Raw genomic sequence first — 21,811 nt, forward strand, 5'->3', positions numbered from 1 at the left:
TCCTATCAAACACACGCGAGCGCAGGTAAATCGGGCTTTGCGCATGTGTGTATCGTAGTATTGGAACTTATTCGACATGTTCTGGTTAATCCGCCATTACGTCAGACCAAAACATGGTCATTTTAAATACACACAGAAAGCACATCGTTTTATTTTGGCCACTACAAAAGTTACCACATCAACCAAAAACTATCAAACTTATGGGATATAGTCTTATTGATCATGCATATTGTTGTCATTTATCCGTATTTTCGAAAATCCATTGGGTCCTATTCGACATGTCCAAGTTTGTAATTAAGCCGCCATTACGTCAGACCAAAACATCGTCAATTTTAAACGCACACAAAAAGCACATCGTTTTATTTAGGCCACTACAAAAGTTACCACATTAACCAAAAACTATCATACTTATGGGATATAGTCTTATTGATCATGCACATTGTTGCCATTTATCCGTATTTTCTAAAATCCATTGGGTCCTATTCGACATGTTCAAGTTTTGTAATTAAGCAGCCATTACGTCAGACCAAAACATCGTCAAATTTAAACGCACACAAAAAGCACATCGTTTTATCTAGGCCACTACAAAAGTTATCACATTAACCAAAAACTATCATACTTATGGAATGTGGTCTTGATTATCATGCACATTGTTGTCATTTATCCGTATTCTTGAAAACCCCATAGGGACTTTTCAAAAATTGGAGATTCCCGCCGATCTTTCCTGCGTTGTGCTTGACTTTCATACTCAAAATACAAACACTTGGACAGCAAATTGTGATATATTTCATATTGATGACACTTCTGCACTTTGATATAAATAAAATTAAAGCACATAATTGGATCTTGGTGACGATTTCAAATAGAAATAATCGATAATTATGTGTCTGGTTTTCAAGTTTTCTCCAATATGGCGTCTAGTGAAGACTGAACCGAGCGACCGCAAAGGATTGTGGGAAGGTCAGGGGCCACTATGTAAACACAAGGGCAAATAGAGAGCTGCCAATCTCTCTGTATATATGTCTCTGATGTTACTAATCTCTCTGTATATATGTCTCTGGTTGTCATTATAAACTTACATATATTTACATATGATACGACTGTATTGTTTTCATAACCTATCAAAATATATTAAAGAAACTTTAATTTAACCAATTGTCAGGTATTATTCACTGACAATACACATACATTCTGTAGCTCGGTATCTTTAAATACACAAATCTCGGGCTCGGTCGAGTTGTCTGCCCTTAGCACGGGCTCGGTGTAAACATGGCAAGCCAAACAAGAAATATCTTCAAAAAAGATAAACGGCATAGTTTTAATGCTGGTGGTTATAATGTAAAACTACTGGTGAAATAAGTTAACGAACTACATTGTAATTAATAAATGCGCAGTTTCAGCACGGATAACAAAATTATATCAGTTTGAATCATTTTTGGTGATAATAAGACTGCAAATGTGTCATTTGAATAGATGCATCCACTTATTCAGCTTGCATTCAATTTAAAAGGGACATCATGGTAAAAACGTTGCAATTTTCACTGAATGTACGCGTTTTGTTCCTTTCCAGTTATGTTTCTGTGCTGTCCCAATGTTCACAGTCAATCCCTATGTCCAGCTTGACCACTAGATTTATTTGGGAATCCCCCTCTAAATTTAGCGCGGAAATTATTTTTAAATCATTACGTGACTGTTTTGAAATCGTGGCAGCACAAACACACGATAGTTTACAAGGCGATATCTATATTCCATCTGGATTAGTTGGATAACGATATTATACAGTGGTTTAAATGTTAAATAACACGTTCTGTATATATTACGGCACACATATTTATGTGTAAATAAGTGTAAACATTGTTCATATAGTATAGTGACAGTACATGTAGCGATGTACTGGTACAGACTGCATAAATATTACCGAGTTTGTGGAACTATTACCGAGTTTGTGTTAATAATTACCGAGTTTGTGTAAATATTACCGAGATTGTGGAAATCTTACCGAGTTTGTGTAAATATTACCGAGATTGTCATGACCTACTATCAAACAATCAAGCAGAATACGAGCGGCGTCCGTATTACTGCTGTTTTCATGTTTGAACTGGTACAGTCTATTGCACTGCTTCCCAAGTTTAATTCTAGGATTGTGTTTGACCCATTTTCCTATTATTCTCTTCATTGTGGAAGCTGTTATCGTTTTCAACTTATCGTTTTCAACCGCAGTCCCTTTCACATTTGAAGCCATTTTTGTTTCCACGTGTTTTAGTTTGTTGTGCGCATGCGTTTATCGTATATGTCACAAAATTTTTGCATATTCAGATTGTTGATCAGCGAATTGTGTAACCTTTTAATAATTGATAAATAATGTTTTTATGTACATACATCATCGAATTCGAATAGTTATTGTTCAGAAGGTTATTTTTTTAAAAGATATACCCAATAAAATGATAAAAAAATACAAAATAAATATTGGTTTACCGTGATCGAGATTCCTTTAACTTTGTTTCGTTTTTAACTGTATATCTGCATTTTGCATTGACCGCTACATTGACCAATCACATATTTCATCTTGACCAGTAACGCCACCTGTCGCGTCATATCCGGGGCCAAAACAAAATTAGACGGCTATGCCGAAAAAGCAAAAAAGTGAATAGTCACGCTTGAGTGCGGGATACAAGAAATGACCCCCTTGAAAAATGAAAATCGGCGATTTCAAGAGTAATATTTATTTTCATGAAATTTCGCTGGCACGGTTATGTGACAAACAACAACTCAAACAAATGTAGAGAAAATGGGTTTAATCAGTCCATCCGTTAAGGAGAAAAACGAAAATATCCAAAGCTCGGGCTCGGGTCAAAAGCTCGGGCTCGGCTCGGGATACAAGAAATGCCCCCCACCGAAGTTGATAGATAAGCCAATCAAAATCATTCTTACGTCAACTAGTGAACAGACTTGTTGCCAACAACAACACCAGGCATTGGAGGGGTATCGATGAGGTTGCTTTGAACGGTTATTTTGTGAAGTACAACAGTGAATGAAACGAACATGGTAAGATGGATTACTAAATGACTAGATGATTGCTATGCAAGCTGCATATATATACATATTTAGATTATCATGGTTTATTTGAATGACATACGTGATTTGTTCAGTTGTTACCTGCCTGTGATTGTGAAAATTTAAGTTTTAACATGTTCTCAAACCAAATATTTCGTCTTTTGGCCTCGGTTTCTGAAACCCGTTGTTAAGCATTTACAACACATCATTTATATTTTAAGATATTTCCAACAAGTATGCTCTGATCTCACCGATACATGCCTTGGATGATGACACATGCTTAAATGACAAAAGTTTAAAGTGGCCATCAACCATAAACATGTGGTTCACTCACTAAGATCATAACTTTACACACTGTCATCAAAATTCTTTCCAAACTGTCATCTTTAGAACTTCCGTGAGGAGAGAATAATTATTTTCCCGGACTGTCACTGATTGGAACTCATTTTGATTACTAAAAGTTCATCAGCAGACACAATATCCTCCTTCAAAACTGCAATCTCATCTTTCAAATTATTAATTCTGTTCTCTCCATTTCTTGTCACAACCATTTAAAATTAATATGATAATAATGATATAAATCTTTATTTAATGAGGGTAACATGTTAAGTAAAATGAGCACTCAATACATTCTAACAGATTCAGTGTAAAATACGATTATAAAACATACAACCAAATAAAAGTTAAATGTGTTACAGCTTTATAGTGAGAAACGATGGCTGTTGTTAATGTGCTCTTTAATTTACTGTGGTAGCACTGTTATTGAAATATGAATCTAATAAATAACTTTTAAGGTTTGATTTTAATTTCTCAGCATCAAGATATTCTCTGATTTAACAAGACAGGGAATTCCAAGTCACCACACCAGAGTAACTGAAAACTCGTTTTAAATAATCAACAAATAATAAATATTGTAATTTTGAGCGATAATTCAACTTCCATGTTGGGAAACAATAAGAAAAATACAACCATCAGCTTATGTATATCAGAACTCTGCCTCCTGCATGGTTTGATTGCATACATGTTAACTTGTATTTGTGACTGGATTTCGATTTTCACAAAATTGACAATCCAAGATAGCACATGCCTTGACGACATTGAGGCCCTAATCTTATAATCAACATTTAAACAGGTCTCAAATCAGTATTTTGATTCAATAATTTATGGCAGAAGTACAGTCGTTTTTACAAGTGTTGTCCACAGACTGATAACTGCTGCTTTTAATTACAGAGTGAAGGATGTGAAGACAGATACTGCTTCATTGCAGAGTGGTATGACCCACACGCTGCTTTTAAACGCAGATACCAGTTCATGTACTACGTAAAGGACAATACAGTAGAGATGGTAATATGTAAAACTTTTATAATATATTTATCACATAATTTAATTTGATTACCTCTTATACAGTTAATTTGTCTATATATGTAAAATATTGTGTAATAATGTGTATGATATAACCTGGTCAGTGTTTTATTGGTTGTGCCAGTACGAAATCTATTGTGACGTCATATATACCATTGATATTTATTTAACCATATATTACAAAAATACTTCATAGTCAAGTTTCTGTTCACACTCACACAACCATAAAGCAAACACATAGACTTAAGACAATCTAAACATTCAAGTCAGTGTAATGATCATGACACATACAGGGGGCCGCGGTGGCCGAGTGGTTAAGGTGTCCCGCCACTTTATCACTAGCCCTCCACCTCTGGGTTGCCAGTTCGAAACATACGTGGGGCAGTTGTCAGGTACTGACTGTAGGCCGGTGGTTTTTCTCCGGGTACTCCGGCTTTCCTCCACCTTTAAAACCTGACACGTCCTTACATGACCCTGGCTGTTAATAGGACGTTAAACAAAAGCAAACCAAACAAACCAAACACATACAGCGCATGATAAAAAAAAAAAGACGTTTGTCTAGAAAATGTATTTTGCCATAGAGAACATAGCAATGGGATTTTCCAATGACAATTGCCAGACAAAGTTATTGCTGGTATCTAACCTTGTTAAGTTATTATAAGTACCAGTACAGACAATATATTAATGTAGACTGTGCAGTGGTATCACAAATTGTGAATGACACAACAAAATGGTTAACAATATATAAGCATTTAGAGATACATATACAACACCATACAACCTTTCTGACATGTTGATGTTCTAGTTTGACTTTAGATCTGTTAATTTTCAGTTTGACGTTAAGAACCACAGGGTGTTTCTGAAAAGAACTAAGAGGGATGATCTGCGACTTGAGGACCTCTACATCAACAGTACTGTCAATGTTTTAAGCAGACAGCTCAATTTTGTAGACTATGGAGATGAGTTTACTAGGAGGAAACTAGCCAACAAAAAAGAGAGGTAATTGCCACAATCGGGTTACCGATATTTATACATATCTTGATGATGTTATTCTCATTGATTTCGTTTTCATTCATTTAGCAAATCACTTACCATGTGTAGGTACTGGCTCTGTGCATTTGTTATTTTTTTCAATTCTTACTGAATACTTGGGCATGCATATCATCACTGGGTGGCTTTCATACCTATTGGCTATTACAGACAGTGATAACCAGCACAGGTTTTTTGTTGGTTTTTTTTTTTTTTAAATTCCCTCATAACATTTTGAAAGAATTAAATCAAATTTCAAATTTTGATAAAATCTAATTAGAATCCCGATTTCTTTACTTTACAGGACACTGGGCTTAATCAAGCCAGACGCTGTACCAAAAATGGGCCAAGTTCTGGATCTACTTTTTAAGAATGGTTTTCTGATTGCCAACATGAAGATGTGTCAGCTGAGTCGGAATGAAGCTCTGGAATTCTATAAAGAACATCAAGGAAAAACATATTTTGAGTAAGATTTATATGTTTGTGTCTGGATCAATGTCTGCTGACATCTAATATTTTGTCCATTTGAATTTTTAACTCGCCTCGTACAAAGGACCAGTGAGCTTCCATCGGCATTGCCTGTAAAGTGTTACTATAGTCATAATATTACTGAATGGTATTTGATCAGATTAGGTCTAGCTTTGATTATTGGGTGAAGGACATCCAGTGATGTTTAAATGAAGGGTGTTGCTCCATTGAACATTATATAATTAATCCCCAGGTAGCACACTACAGTAGGACAGCCTGGCCATGGGCAATTTTTTTGTTAAGCAAATAACTCCTGTATTATGATATGCATAAAAACTGAAAAAATAAATGTACACTATAATTGGTATATTCAGTATGAAGAAGTACATACAGGCTTCACATTTGTTAAAACAAAAATTAATAAATTGGTTCTGGATTTTAACTTTCCGGATTTTCCGCAAGTGTGTTTACACAGGAAATTTAGTTTTGCCTACAGCGAAAAATGGATGCCCACAGTAAAGGTGAGATAGTGGAAAAACTTAATTTACAACATATGTCAAAACAAGATTAATTCTGTCTTTGGGATAGAGATATTTAATTTTAAATAGGTTTCAGAAAAAGAATTGTGTAGAGAATTGTGTCATTTTGGGTCAAATATCATAATATTTTGCAATTTTTGAGCATTTTTTAAGCTGTTACCATGGTATTCACAGCTCTAAAAATCACAGAAAATATCAGTTAACTTATCCTTCAGAGCTGTATTAAAATTGCAAATGTTGTACAGATTACAAATATATATACTTTATTAGAGTTTATATGTAGGGTTAACTGGCAATGTTTACATATCTAAGACATGTGTCATATTTTTCAAAATTGGGCATTTTTACTGTACACTGCTACCCCATTGAGGCTAAGTGGTGAAGTCTAATTCCTGAAAGGAAATACGATGGTTTATTAAGGTTGAGTTATTTTCAAGTGAATTTGCTTTAAATCATCTTTGAAATCAGAGAGCTAAATGTTATTATTATTATAGCTGAAGTAAGGTGCTCACTTCCTTGCATGGTATTTTCAGGAAGCACTCCAGCGACCTAGAAATACTAACTTAAAATGGGAGAGTTTTTCAATGGTCATTGAAATATCAAGTTGGGCAGTGCTGGTCCTATCTGGGCTTATGGCTTATGTTATCAATATCTGGTGCATAATTTATCCAGTCCTGTTATCAATTTTATATTACTGGATGCGATTTAATGTTATAGATTAATTGTCAATTTGTTGTTTATGCTAAAGGTTAAACAATTTACAGCTGGTATGTACTCTGTCTAGATAATATACAGTCAAACCATCTGATGTGTCACTTTATATGGGTCTAGATAATATACAATCAAACCATCTGATGTGTCACTTTATATTGGTCTAGATAATATACAGTCAAACCATCTGATGTGTCACTTTATATTGGTCTAGATAATATACAATCAAACCATCTGATGTGTGACTTTATATTGGTCTAGATAATATACAATCAAACCATCTGATGTGTGACTTTATATGGGTCTAGATAATATACAATCAAACCATCTGATGTGTCACTTTATATTGGTCTAGATAATATACAGTCAAACCATCTGATGTGTCACTTTATATTGGTCTAGATAATATACAGTCAAACCATCTGATGTGTCACTTTATATTGGTCTAGATAATATACAGTCAAACCATCTGATGTGTCACTTTATATTGGTCTAGATAATATACAGTCAAACCTACCATTAGTATCTGATTTGTCACTTTATATGGGTCCACTTCACATATTTCTCTTTTATTTTACCTCTTTACTCTGACAACCTGTCTCATACAATAAACACCCATTTATGGCCTGAATAAGCATATGTGATGTGTGAATTGCACTAGTAAATAAGTCATGCTAATGTGATATTTAGAAATGTTTACGTACTATTTTGTGTGCACAGGGACTTTAAATACTTGATAAATGTAGATATATGGCTTGTAAAATGGTGGAGCTTGCAATGTCACCTAATGTGCCAGACATTAGGTGACATTGTAAAAAGAATTGATACTGGTAATTCACTTGCATTTGGTTGGAGTAGAACATAAATTATACATAATTCAATTGAAAGCTGAATTTCCTTCGAGAAAATCATTTCCAACTTTGGTCCATTGGCACAGTGAAAAAAGCATTTGTCAGGAACAAATAAATCAATTATGTCATAAATGGCTCAATGATGCTTTATGATGATTAATTGTGCATTCTTTGCCACTTTTGAAGACAAAAGCACTGAAATTGACAGGATTTAGGCATAATGTTATTATCTTTTTATTCTACATGTAGTACTATAAGGTGGAAGCTTTTTGGTTGTTTTTGGAAAAAATACTGAAATTTGAGGGAAATTTTGAGTTTTCTTTATTTTTTTTTATTCTTTAATTACTATTTAGCAGGGATAGAAGAGACATATAATTATATGTTATTCTTGTCTATTGATTATTTATTAGTGCTCCATACTTTGATTGTGTAACTCTTAATTAAACTGTAACCTCGATACATGGCATTGTATCAATATGTGTCTTTGATTTTCCAAACAGCACACTGTTGAGCTGCATAACAAGCGGACCAATTATAGCTATTGAGTTGATGGGCCCAGACTGTGTATCACAATGGACAAACCTCCTGGGACCCACAGATCCAGCTGCTGCCAGGGAACAGGCACCAAACTCAATAAGGGCCCGGTTTGGGACAGGTAAGACAATCTCAAAATTTATCTGGTATCTCTGTTATTATATTGTGATCGTCTCTACTACTAGCCAACCTGGTCCAAAGGATCTATAAGTTTGATATGCCATATGAACTTAGATGCCATAATGTTCCATGAGATGCCATGATGTGACATAACATGCCTTGATGTGACATTAGATGACTTGGTATGCCGTTAGGTACCTTGATGTGGTATAAGATACCTTGATGTGACATTATATGACTTGATGTGACATTAGATACCTTGATGTGACATTATATACCTTGATGTGACATAACATGCCTTGATGTGGCATTAGATGACTTGATGTGACATTGTATACCTTGATGTGACATTATATACCTTGATGTGACATTGTATACCTTGATGTGACATTATATACCTTAATGTGGTATTAGATACCTTGATGTGACATTATATACCTTGATGTGACATTAGATACCTTGATGTGACATTAGATACCTTGATGTGACATTGTATACCTTGATGTGACATTATATACCTTGATGTGACATTGTATACCTTGATGTGACATTATATACCTTGATGTGAAATTATATGACTTGATGTGACATTAGATAACTTGATGTGACATTATATACCTTGATGTGACATTATATACCTTGATGTGACATTGTATACCTTAATGTGGTATTAGATACCTTGATGTGACATTATATACCTTGATGTGACATTATATGACTTGATGTGACATTAGATAACTTGATGTGACATTATATACCTTGATGTGACATTGTATACCTTGATGTGGTATTAGATACCTTGATGTGACATTAGATACCTTGAAGTGACATTATATACCTTGATGTGGTATTAGATAACTTGATGTGACATCGTATACATTGATGTGACATTATATACCTTGATGTGACATTATATACCTTGATGTGGTATTAGGTACCTTGATGTGGCATTAGATACCTTGATGTGACATTATATACCTTGATGTGACATTATATGACTTGATGTGACATTAGATACCTTGATGTGACATTGTATACCTTGATGTGACATTAGATACCTTGATGTGACATTATATACCCTGATGTGACATTGTATACCTTGATGTGACATCATATGACTTTATGTGACATTGTATACCTTGATGTGACATTAGATACCTTGATGTGACATAACATGCCTTGATGTGGCATTAGATACCTTGATGTGACATTAGATACCTTGATGTGACATTATATACCTTGATGTGACATTATATACCTTGATGTGACATTAGATACCTTGATGTGACATTATATACCTTGATGTGACATTATATACCTTGATGTGATATAAGATCCCTTGATGTGACATTGTATACCTTGATGTGACATTAGATGACTTGATGTGACATTATATACCTTGATGTGGTATTAGATAACTTGATGTGACATTAGATACCTTGATGTGACATTATATACCTTGATGTGACATTATATACCTTGATGTGACATTATATGACTTGATGTGACATTATATACCTTGATGTGACATTATATGATTTGATGTGACATTAGATAACTTGATGTGACATTGTATACCTTGATGTGACATTGTATACCTTGATGTGACATTATATGATTTGATGTGACATTAGATCCCTTGATGTGACATTAGATACCTTGATGTGACATTGTATACCTTGATGTGACATTATATACCTTGATGTGACATTATATAACTTGATGTGACATTAGATACCTTGATGTGACATTATATGACTTGATGTGACATTGCATACCTTGATGTGACATTAGATACCTTGATGTGGTATTAGATACCTTGATGTGACATTATATACCTTGATGTGACATTAGATACCTTGATGTGACATTAGATACCTTGATGTGACATTGTATACCTTGATGTGACATTGTATACCTTGATGTGGTATTAGATACCTTGATGTGACATTAGATACCTTGATGTGACATTAGATACCTTGATGTGACATTGTATACCTTGATGTGACATTATATACCTTGATGTGACATTGTATACCTTGATGTGACATTATATGATTTGATGTGACATTAGATAACTTGATGTGACATTATATACCTTGATGTGGTATTAGATGCCTTGATGTGACATAACATGCCTTGATGTGACATTATATGACTTGATGTGACATTATATACCTTGATGTGACATTAGATACCTTGAAGTGACATTATATACCTTGATGTGGTATTAGATAACTTGATGTGACATTGTATACCTTGATGTGACATTAGATACCTTGATGTGACATTGCATACCTTGATGTGACATTATATACCTTGATGTGGTATTAGATACCTTGATGTGACATTAGATACCTTGATGTGAAATTATATGACTTGATGTAACATTAGATACCTTGATGTGGTATTAGATACCTTGATGTGACATTAGATACCTTGATGTGACATTATATACCTTGATGTGACATTGTATACCTTGATGTGGTATTAGATACCTTGATGTGACATTATATACCTTGATGTGACATTAGATACCTTGATGTGACATTGTATACCTTGATGTGACATTATATACCTTGATGTGACATTGTATACCTTGATGTGACATTAGATACCTTGATGTGACATTATATACCTTGATGTGACATTATATGATTTGATGTGACATTAGATAACTTGATGTGGCATTATATACCTTGATGTGACATTGTATACCATGATGTGACATTATATACCTTGATGTGACATTATATGACTTGATGTGACATTGTATACCTTGATGTGACATTATATACCTTGAAGTGACATTATATGACTTGATGTGGTATTAGATAACTTGATGTGACATTGTAGACCTTGATGTGACATTATATACCTTGATGTGACATTATATACCTTGATGTGACATTACACTACTGAAAGCATGACCATGAAAAAGCCATGATAATGCCATGAAGATTCTCCCCATGAAATTGTAGTGAAAAAGCCATGGAAAGGTCAAGTAGTCATGGCCATTAACTCAAATTCTGCCCATGAAAAAATCTTGAATTTGCCATGAACATTCACCCATGGGAAATACGTTTTCATGCCCATGAAAGTATCAGCTCATTCATGGCCATGAATTTCAACGTGTAGAAATAATCCCCATGAAAATGCATAGTTGTCAACCATCCCGGATTACGCGGGAAGTGCCCGGAAAATCATTAAAATTTCCCCTAAATCCCGATTTGGTACACTTCCCGAATCGGGGTTAAATTTCTCCCGGATTTGCGCAGTCTTCCCTCATAAAACCCCGGAAATCTCAGACACTTTGACCCTAAACTGATTATGTAAACAAAACACCCCCACCACCTGTGTAGTCTGCCCTGGCCTGGGGCTTGGTGAGAGAGGGGAGTCGGTCACCGGTCACCATTCATGCGTGCCTGCCGACTGGTGTATACATTATAACCCATGTGGCTTCATTTGACATGGTCAGTTAATTTTGTGATTACAACTAGGATACATCACTTCAAGAACAAACACTGATACTATCTGTCAACAAGATTTACTCACATGAAAGCCAATAATGCCTTTCTTAATCGTAGCTGTCAGTACCAGCGTTTGTACTGCCGCCATCTTTAATTGGTCAATACTAATATAAAGTCGTAAACTGCCACAAAAATCCGGATTTCAATTTGGGTCAGAAAAAAATAAAAAGACTTTTTAAGAAGTTTGTTTTTATTGTCATAATAGAACTACTAGTAAAACAAAAATGAAATATTTCAGAACAAAATAATAAAAAAAAAAAAATTCAGGAGATAAGTAGTTGCTTTGTATACTGGTTGCAAATTTCAAGTGACTACATCATTAATAATATAATTCACTAAATACAGTTTTTAAATGAATTAATCACTTTTTTTTATATATTTTTTTTTTTTAATTATTATTATTCTTTAAAATTGACCATTGTTGTCAAATTTAAATATCAAAATGTATAGCCCGTGGTAATTTACACCTGCGCAAGCCCATGAGGAACATCACCTAAAGTAACAAAAATGTCGCGTTTTTTTCACGCACTTTCTCCCTCATTTTGGATGTGGAATGAGGGAGATCTCCCTCATTGGAGGTTTCAGAGGTTGACATGTATGAAAATGGGAAAATATCACGGCCATGAAAACCCTGCTGGCATGAAAAAAATAATTAATGGCCATGAAAAAGCCATGGAAAGGTCGAATATTCATGGGGGCCATGATTTTTTTTTTTTTAAATGAAGACTTTTCACAAGATTTTCATGGCATCTTTGAAAATGTGATGGCCATGACTTTTGACCATTATTCATATGGCCATGATGATTTCTGGATGCCATTGAATTTTATAATGGCCATGAAAGTATATTGGGCAAGATTTTAACATTAAGTATCATGGCCATGAGAAGATAAATCATACAAATGTTAATAAAGTGTCTATAGCTAGATCTAGATCTGATAACAAGATGAGACAAGTTTTGGTTGAATTGGCCGAATGGTTGTTTGAAGGAAAGGTTTATAAGGGACGGACGGACAATGCGCCATGATAATGGCTCACTGAATGGCCAGGTGAGCTTGAAAACAATGTAGTTATATCAGTGTATGTTTATGCTTTATTAATATAACAATAAACTATGATATATTGTAAATGTGCATCCTAAATGGATACATGCCTTTTTAGACAACACATGCAAATATAAACCACACTGATTAACGGAGCTCTATCATTTCAATACAAGTTTAACTTATTGACCATGCTGAAATACTATAGCTACATAGCCTTTTGTTAACGAGTGTCCATATATAACCTTTATTTGATTGTTAAATTCCAGATTTTGCTAGAATGATGAGTTTACAAATTAAGAAAGAGCTCTGCAATTAAACCCTGTGGTTATTTTTGTCAGTCATTGCAAATTTCAAATACTATGCAGAGAGTTGGCGGTTTTCGAGAAAATTTAGTTAATTACTTCTAAGATCTGATTTCTGTGAGCGTGTGACTTTGGAATTTTCCCAAAATAATCTTCTCATGATCACCATCTGTCCAACTGTCAGTTGTATTGCCTACCGTATATATGAAAAGGTTGACAGTTTTTATCTCGCCGCGACTCGCGAAAGCGAGATATAGGTGTTACTTTTCCGACGGCGAAGTCCCCTGCGAAAATATGCAAGGATATCCCTGGATAATCCACAGTAATCCATTGTTTAAGTCTTGTGATATCCATAGATATCCGTAAGGATTTCTCTGGATTTCACAAGATTTAATCCCTGGATAACCCACGACGGTATTGGAACAGGATATCTAGGAATATCTAGGGAAAAATCCAGGGTGGAGAGTCTGGATTTTTCCCTGGATATTCCCAGATTTCCTGTTCCAATACCGTCATGGGTTATCCAGAGATTAGTCTGGACTCAACACAGAGATGAGGAAAGTCTGGATTTCCCTGGATATTCCAAGATATCCTGTTCCAATACCGTCGTGGGTAATCCAGAGATTAAATCTTGTGAAATCCAGAGAAATCCTTACGGATATCTATGGATTTCACAAGACTTACAATGGATTAGTCTGGATTAGTGTTAGACAATTCTAGACTAGTCTAGACTAATCCAGACTTGCTCAAGGTAATTTACTAGTTACATAGTTTGCTGGTTTTAATTTACTTAATTGCAAAAAATATGTAAATGCACATGTAAATGCATGTTGTAATAAAACACTAATTCTGTACACACACAAATCTATCCATAATCAAACAGAAATTAAAAACAAAAACAACATGCTGACTATAATATTTATGCAAGATTTATATTTCATTTGAGTACCAATGCCTTTACCAGTTGAATACAGACAGATTTTACCACTGCATGGTATTCCAATTTAAATATCACAAATTAGTTGGATACAGCACATTTCAAATTCAACACAAGACTGAAGAGTACCTTTTCTTATACAGAAATTGAAATAAAAAAGCAGAATTTGTACATAATTAAAACAAGGAGATGCAGCAGGGATCCTGACATCAACAATTGAATTATCTTTATTTATTCTATGTGATATATGATCTTTTTTCTACTCAATGATCTGAAAACAAGGAAGTCTAACATATGAAATCTAAAACAGGTCTTGTAGAAGAATGTTCAGGGCCAAGGGAAAAATATGAAACCTTAGAGATATCTAAGATTTTGTGAATTAGAAATGACATACATATATCTTAATACTAAATTTTGACTGTCAGCCATTTTGTTTTCTTGGTCAGACAAAATAAAACTGAAAGACAGACAGGTTAGCAAAGGTCCCCATAATGACTGGCAAGGGAGTAAAATATACACCATACACATCCATATCAACTGGGCACAACTATAGTAACCAAGGTGGACGTTGTGAGGTTTGAGAAATATTCCTCAAGCACTTCTGAAGAAATAGCGATAAAAATTTTCAATTGTCAAAATCAAAAATGGCTGCCTGGTAAAAATCAAAATTGAATTGACACAAATAAGGACCAAGGGGATTGTACACATGAAGTTTGAGAAATATTTCTCCAATAATTTTCGAGAAATAGTGACACCAAACTTCAATTCTCTAAATCCAATATGGCCACCCTGTCACCCTTTATGCTGTCCTAATCTGACAGTGATAGGCTTGTAGACAAGACAGAGAGTGTCTATGGTTGATGGGAGGAAAATAATCTTCATCTACAGACATGACAGAGAGTGTTTTGGGTTGATGGGAGGAAAATAATCTTCATCTACAGACATGACAGAGAGTGTTTCGGGTTGATGGGAGGAAAATAATCATCATCTACAGACACGACAGAGTGTGTCTCGGGTTGATGGGAGGAAAATAATCATCATCTACAGACACGACAGAGTGTTTCGGGTTGATGGGAGGAAAATAATCATCTATAGACATGACAGAGTGTGTCTCGGGTTGATGGGAGGAAAATAATCATCATCTACAGACATGACAGAGAGTGTTTCGGGTTGATGGGAGGAAAATAATCATCATATAGAGACACGACAGAGAGTGTCTCGGGTTGATGGGAGGAAAATAATCATCTACAGACATGACAGAGAGTGTCTCGGGTTGATGGGAGGAAAATAATCATCATCTACATACATGACAGAGAGTGTCTCGGGTTGATGGGAGGAAAATAATCATCTACAGACATGACAGAGTGTGTCTCGGGTTGATGGGAGGAAAATAATCATCATCTACAGACATGACAGAGAGTGTTTCGGGTTGATGGGAGGAAAATAATCATCTACAGACATGACAGAGTGTGTCTCGGGTTGATGGGAGGAAAATAATCATCATCTACATACATGACAGAGTGTGTCTCGGGTTGATGGGAGGAAAATAATCATCATCTACAGACACGACAGAGTGTTTCGGGTTGATGGGAGGAAAATAATCATCTATAGACATGACAGAGTGTGTCTCGGGTTAGATAAACAAGAATATCACTCCTTGAGACAAAGATTTCTCATCTTCAATATAAGTGATGATAGTTTTAATCAACAACATGTATTTTCTTGTCTGTTACAGATGTTATAAGGAATGCCTGTCATGGTTCGGACAGCATAGGTTCTGCTGCAAGAGAAATTGAATTTTTCTTCCCCTCAAATGGCAGCCCAGTGCAACGAAACACGGCTAAACTCTCAGAGTGCACATGCTGTGTTATCAAGCCACATGCAGTCAAGTCAGGTAGATTTTTATAAATTAAAGCTTGCTTCAAACCATGGTATTATACTTGTTTTACTGCCAACATAGGAGTTTGATGATTTTAGAGATTCAATGTGAGAATGAGATTAAACTGAGAAATGACCTAATTGATATTAGATGTTTAGCATGCCTGTATAGTCTGCAGGACAGGTGATCATTGAAATATAGAGTTATGCAGGCCTTCTTGGCCTCTTGCCTTGAACAAGATGTGGTCCATCCATCAGAGTGATATCAATTTGTATTGTACATTTATATCCTCCACCTATTGTCTATTTTCTATAGTGTCTTTATAGTCTGTATGGTAACATCTTACAGGAGCTGCTGGTGATATCATCAGCAAGGTGATGGAAGCTGGGTTTGAGATCTCCATGCTACAGGTGTTCCATATGGAGAAGGCCAATGCGGAGGAATTTTTTGAGGTGTACAAGGGTGTTGTCCAGGAATATGGTGCCATGGTCAATGAGCTTACATCTGGACCTTGCATCGCATTAGAGATTCGTGCCAAAGATGCACCTAGAGCTTTCAGGGAGATGGTGGGCCCAGCAGACCCAGTGAGTATGAGGTCCCTTATATTATTAGTCCCCCTCCTGGTGAAACTGGGGAACTGTAGATTTCATCCTGTCAGGCTGTCTGTCGGTCCGCCCACTCCAAAACCGCTCAACTAAATTCAATGAAATTTGGCAGGAAGCTTCCATGGCCAAAGGTAATCCAAAATTGTGAATAATATGGTCCAGTTCTTATGTTTGCCCCTGGAGAGGGGGGAAACTTTACCATAGTTTATATAGGAAAATCACATGGAAGGCTTGTAAGTCCAAAAGTATACACCTCATGCCCTTCTAATTTGGTCTATACATTCTGTAGAGGTCTAGGAGTGATGGTATGGCAAAATCATGCAGAAAAAAATTGTGATTTTTTTTCGCATTTCACCATTTTGTGGACTTAATTTTTTTTCGCACCAAAACTCACTTTAAAGTTTTGGGGGTAAGTCCAAAAGTATACACCTATCACCCTTCTAATTTGGTTTATACATTCATTAGAGATCCAGGAGTGGTGCTGTGGCAAAATCATGCAGAAACAAATTGTGATTTTTTTTTCGCATTTTACCATTTAGTGGACTTACTTTTTTTTGACACAAAAACCCCCTTTAAAGATTTTGGGGGTTAGTTTTGAAAAGCTTGTAAGTCCACACCCTTCTTATTTGGTTTATACATCCATTAGGGGTCTAGAAGCGATATTATATGACATACAATTTCAAAATGACATGCTTATACATACATAAAAAATGAATGCATAGTGTAACTGCTGCTGCCGGTGAGCTTTCGCAATCATTGATTGCACTTGTTACTCTATCCGATGATCTCCCATTTATCAATATGGTCCACATGTGATGCATCCAAGATTCTTTGACTGGCAAAGGATTATTCACAGAATATGTCCTTGTTTCATAATTCAAAGACCAGTCTTGTATACTCCTAACTTTGATGGTGTTTTTGTCAGGACATCGATTCTTTTGACAATTTAAGCTTAGACGGAATATTGAGATGGAAAAGTGTCAAAAATAGGTTCATTTAAACACAATTCACCTATTTACTAGTACATCAACATTTTTGGCTGAAAAAACGGCAAAAGTTAGTAAGGGTATTTATGTGTGGATTATTGCTACACTTCATGTGTTGATCCTGACAAAAACACCATCAAAGTTAGGAGTATACGAGGATGGTATTTGAATGTTTGAAACAACAAGATATTCTGTGAGTAATCCGTTGCGGCCAGTCAAATAATCTTTGATGCATCAAATGTAACTTCGACCATATTGAAATATTGGAAGTCATGGGATCAGAGTAAAAAGTAAGACAAACTTACCGAGAAGCGAGAGATGCATCTGCCATCTTCATCTTGTTGTTCTCTTTGCAACATTTGTGACCTAGCTTTATGATTACAGTCCAACCTGGTTATGACGAGTTACTAGGGACCACTGCTTTTGTCCTATACAGGTTTCCTATTATGTGCGGTTGCATGCTTTCACAACACAAGTACACGACGTTAACGGCATTTTGGTTTTCTATAATTTTTTAAGGCATTCACGGACCGCACGATCAGTAGCGCATGCTTCTAGGTCATCATCATCATCACATCATCATCATCATCATCATATCATCATCATAATCATAATATCATCATCATCATCATCATCGCTCTTGTAGTTCTGCAGCTCTGCTCCTTTTACATAATTGACAATGCGAGCCTTGGTAATCTCTTCTAATACTGCTGTTAATATCAAGATATTGCTCAGCTGTGATAGTATTGTCGCTGGCAGGAGAAGTCGTAACTTAGCAAAGGAAGGTCGTCATTAGTGTCGCTGTCCATCTCTTGTTGATTGACAATAGACCCTGCCTGATGGAAGCACTTGTTGATAGAATGTGCCGACACAATATGACATGCTTTCACAAGCAAGCCAATCACATCACGCACAGTGACTCTAAAATCTTCGTTACTTCGGTACATGACAAACGTTATGAAAACTTATCTATGTCACACTTTGCTGACTCTTGACTTGGACACTTCGTATCAATTGGGTTTAAAACAACACAGCATTCAAGGGACTCAGGCATGTTTGTGTAATACCGGGGTTTTTGTCGTAACCGATTCGTATTAAGTGGATGAACAATTTAAGAATAATGAACAGGGTTTGTAGGGGATTCAATTTTTATTTGTATTAAGCAAGTTTTTGTATTATCAGAGTTTGTATGAAGTGGGTTGGACAGTACTTATCAACACTTTTTACAGCTTTAATAAAAGAACAATCATACGTGCCACATGGCTTTCAGGGTTTCTGTCTCTTGTAATTTTTCTGTTTTATGCCAATTTCAGAACTTATCTAAAAATATGGTACACCATTCTTGAATTCAAGTGAAGCAATTTTGTCTTTTCTAGATGTCTTTTTGCAAAACAAATGTACGTCCATTCATATAGCATTTGGTACACATCCATTGAGCAATTTGTGTTCATTGTTTTAGAGAAAATGAGTGATTTTAAGTTTCTGTAGACACAAATCACATGACACAAGTTTGGAACATTGCCTGCTAGTCCTTTTAAACTATTGGAATGAAAAAAAATGATTGTCTGAGAAGGTTTTTTTGTGTTGACACTTTGTAAAATGTTGTTTTTTCTTCTTTTTTTTTTAGGAAATTGCTCGCCATTTGCGACCCAGGACACTGCGGGCAAAGTTTGGAATTGACAAAATTCAGAATGCTGTCCACTGTACAGACTTACCAGAAGATGGAGAGCTAGAGGTATTAATGATCAATACCAATAAACCCCTCTTCCTTTCAGACATTCACAGTTATTTCTATGAGAAAAACATTCGTATACACATGGAAATAAAACCCTGAGATATTTAATACTCCTGACAAAATGTGCATCTAAATACACACCTGGAAGTATCATAAAACTTCAAATCCTATATTCCTACCAAAATATACCCATGAATACCGTTATATCTAAATACTGTTATACTCTACCAAAATGTACCGAGATAATTTTATACTCTTACAAAACATACCAATGCATGCTGTTTTACCCATATCATGCCTTATTAAAAGATACTCACGGATCCAGTTATACTATAATTATACCACATTTTAATTGGTGTAGGAAACTCAATACCCAAAAGGTAAATTAATTTTTTTTTTACAAGGAATAGCTGTGTATATTACACAAATTAGTATATATTTGATTTATTTTCCAGGTTGAGTATTTCTTCAGAATCTTGGGTCGTTGATTTGGAGAAAAACAGATCGAGCAACTAGATATTTCCATACCATATTACATCGGACTAAGACTTGAAAAAAACATTATACTAAGTCTGAAGTGTTGCTGTTGAAGCATAAATACATGTGATTTTTCAGACTGCTATAGACCTTTTTGTCCATTGGTAATGCCCTGGTCATATAGAGGAACCAACAATCCTATTGTGGATGATAACTGTCATGAGTGATAGAAACTGTGGAATTCGTGAACCAAGTGTTGAAGGAGGGCAACTTTGCAGAGTTTGGGAACTTAGCATACATTTTTTTGATACTGAAGACATTTTACATTGTAAAGCATTAATTCTAGAATATCTATGTATATAATCATCTAATAAAATATGTCATTAATGTAGTACATTATTTAACTGTCTCATATTTATGATTGCATGTTTCTTTGGTCCATTTTATGGGATGATTAATTGAGATGCTCATGATACAAATTCAAGCAGTTAATGTTAAATTTCTTTCAAGAGCAACTCAATTCATCATGTAATGAAATTACCGAAGCAACATTCAATTCTTTTTATTCCAGTTAAGAGTTAAAAAATTGTGCAAGTCTAATGGTTTGTGTAAAAAAAATATGCCGTCATTAGAGAATAACCAAACAGTAAGTTTGCAGCAGATTTACCATAAAAAATATTAAAATAGGATGATTGAATTAAAATATCTATTTTGTCTTTGAACTTGAAAAAATATTATAAAAACGCTCCCTGACTGCGCAGAATAATGACGAGACAGAAATGTGTTCTTCAGTTGTGTCCCGCTTCTATATTCGAATTGAACAGCCATCTTTACAAAATATGTTACAGAGCTGGTTGTGACCCTTGATATGAACTCTACAGCTGATTAAAAGTGAACCTTCATCTATTGACTGTTTGTAATTAGGGCCCCGCATCGAGAGATGCGGGTGCCCTATAGTAATCAGGTTGTCCGTCTGTCTGTCCGTCCGTTTTTTTTCTTTTGCGCCAAATTATTGACAAGAGTTGGAGGATTTCGGTGAAAATTGGTACATAGTGGTATTTAGGGAAGCCAAACACAATGGTACCACTTACAAAATCGTCTGTTGCCATGGTAACAAATGGAGGTTTCTGATTGGTTGAAATTTCGATATTGTTCGATTTCGGTGAAAATTAATACATAGTGGTATTTAGGGAAGCCAAACACAATGGTACCACTTATGAAACCGTCTGTTACCATGGTAACAAATGGAGGTTTCTGATTGGTCAAAATTTAGTTATTGTTCGATTTTGGTGAGAGAATTGGTATATAGGGGTTTTGAGGGAACAATGGTTCACCTTTCCAAAACCTGTGTTGTCATGGGAATGAAACAGAGGCTTCTGATTGGTAGAAATTTTGATATTATTTGATTGCGGCGAAAATTGTTACATACAGGTATTGAGGGAAGCCGATTTTCGATGATGTAACATTTTACATATTGACATAAAACCACAATACACACATACATATACAATACTATTACAGTTTTCCATTAGCATAATTTATGACTTATGCAAAGTTGGTCACAATCAAACAAGATATCAACTGACCAAAGTTCAAAGTCAATGGGTCATATGTTAAGGTCGGATTGACATTTTTTAAATGGTAAATC

General features: G+C 35.2%; 1 protein-coding gene across 1 annotated transcript; it reads left to right on the plus strand.

Annotated features, from left to right (window-relative positions):
• The first annotated feature begins 2,936 nt into the window (after nucleotides 1-2,936).
• On the plus strand, nucleotides 2,937-21,065 carry LOC117342040 (nucleoside diphosphate kinase 7-like). The gene is made up of 9 exons (XM_033904003.1): nucleotides 2,937-3,045; nucleotides 4,285-4,398; nucleotides 5,249-5,415; nucleotides 5,750-5,911; nucleotides 8,515-8,669; nucleotides 16,217-16,375; nucleotides 16,709-16,944; nucleotides 19,579-19,686; nucleotides 20,142-21,065. The coding sequence occupies exons 1-9, from the start codon at nucleotides 3,043-3,045 to the stop codon at nucleotides 20,172-20,174; spliced, it is 1,137 nt and encodes a 378-aa protein (XP_033759894.1). The 5' UTR covers nucleotides 2,937-3,042; the 3' UTR covers nucleotides 20,175-21,065.
• Nucleotides 21,066-21,811: the final 746 nt, after the last annotated feature.

This window comes from Pecten maximus, chromosome 14 (genome assembly GCF_902652985.1).
Source record: "Pecten maximus chromosome 14, xPecMax1.1, whole genome shotgun sequence".
NCBI lineage: Eukaryota > Metazoa > Mollusca > Bivalvia > Pectinida > Pectinidae > Pecten > Pecten maximus.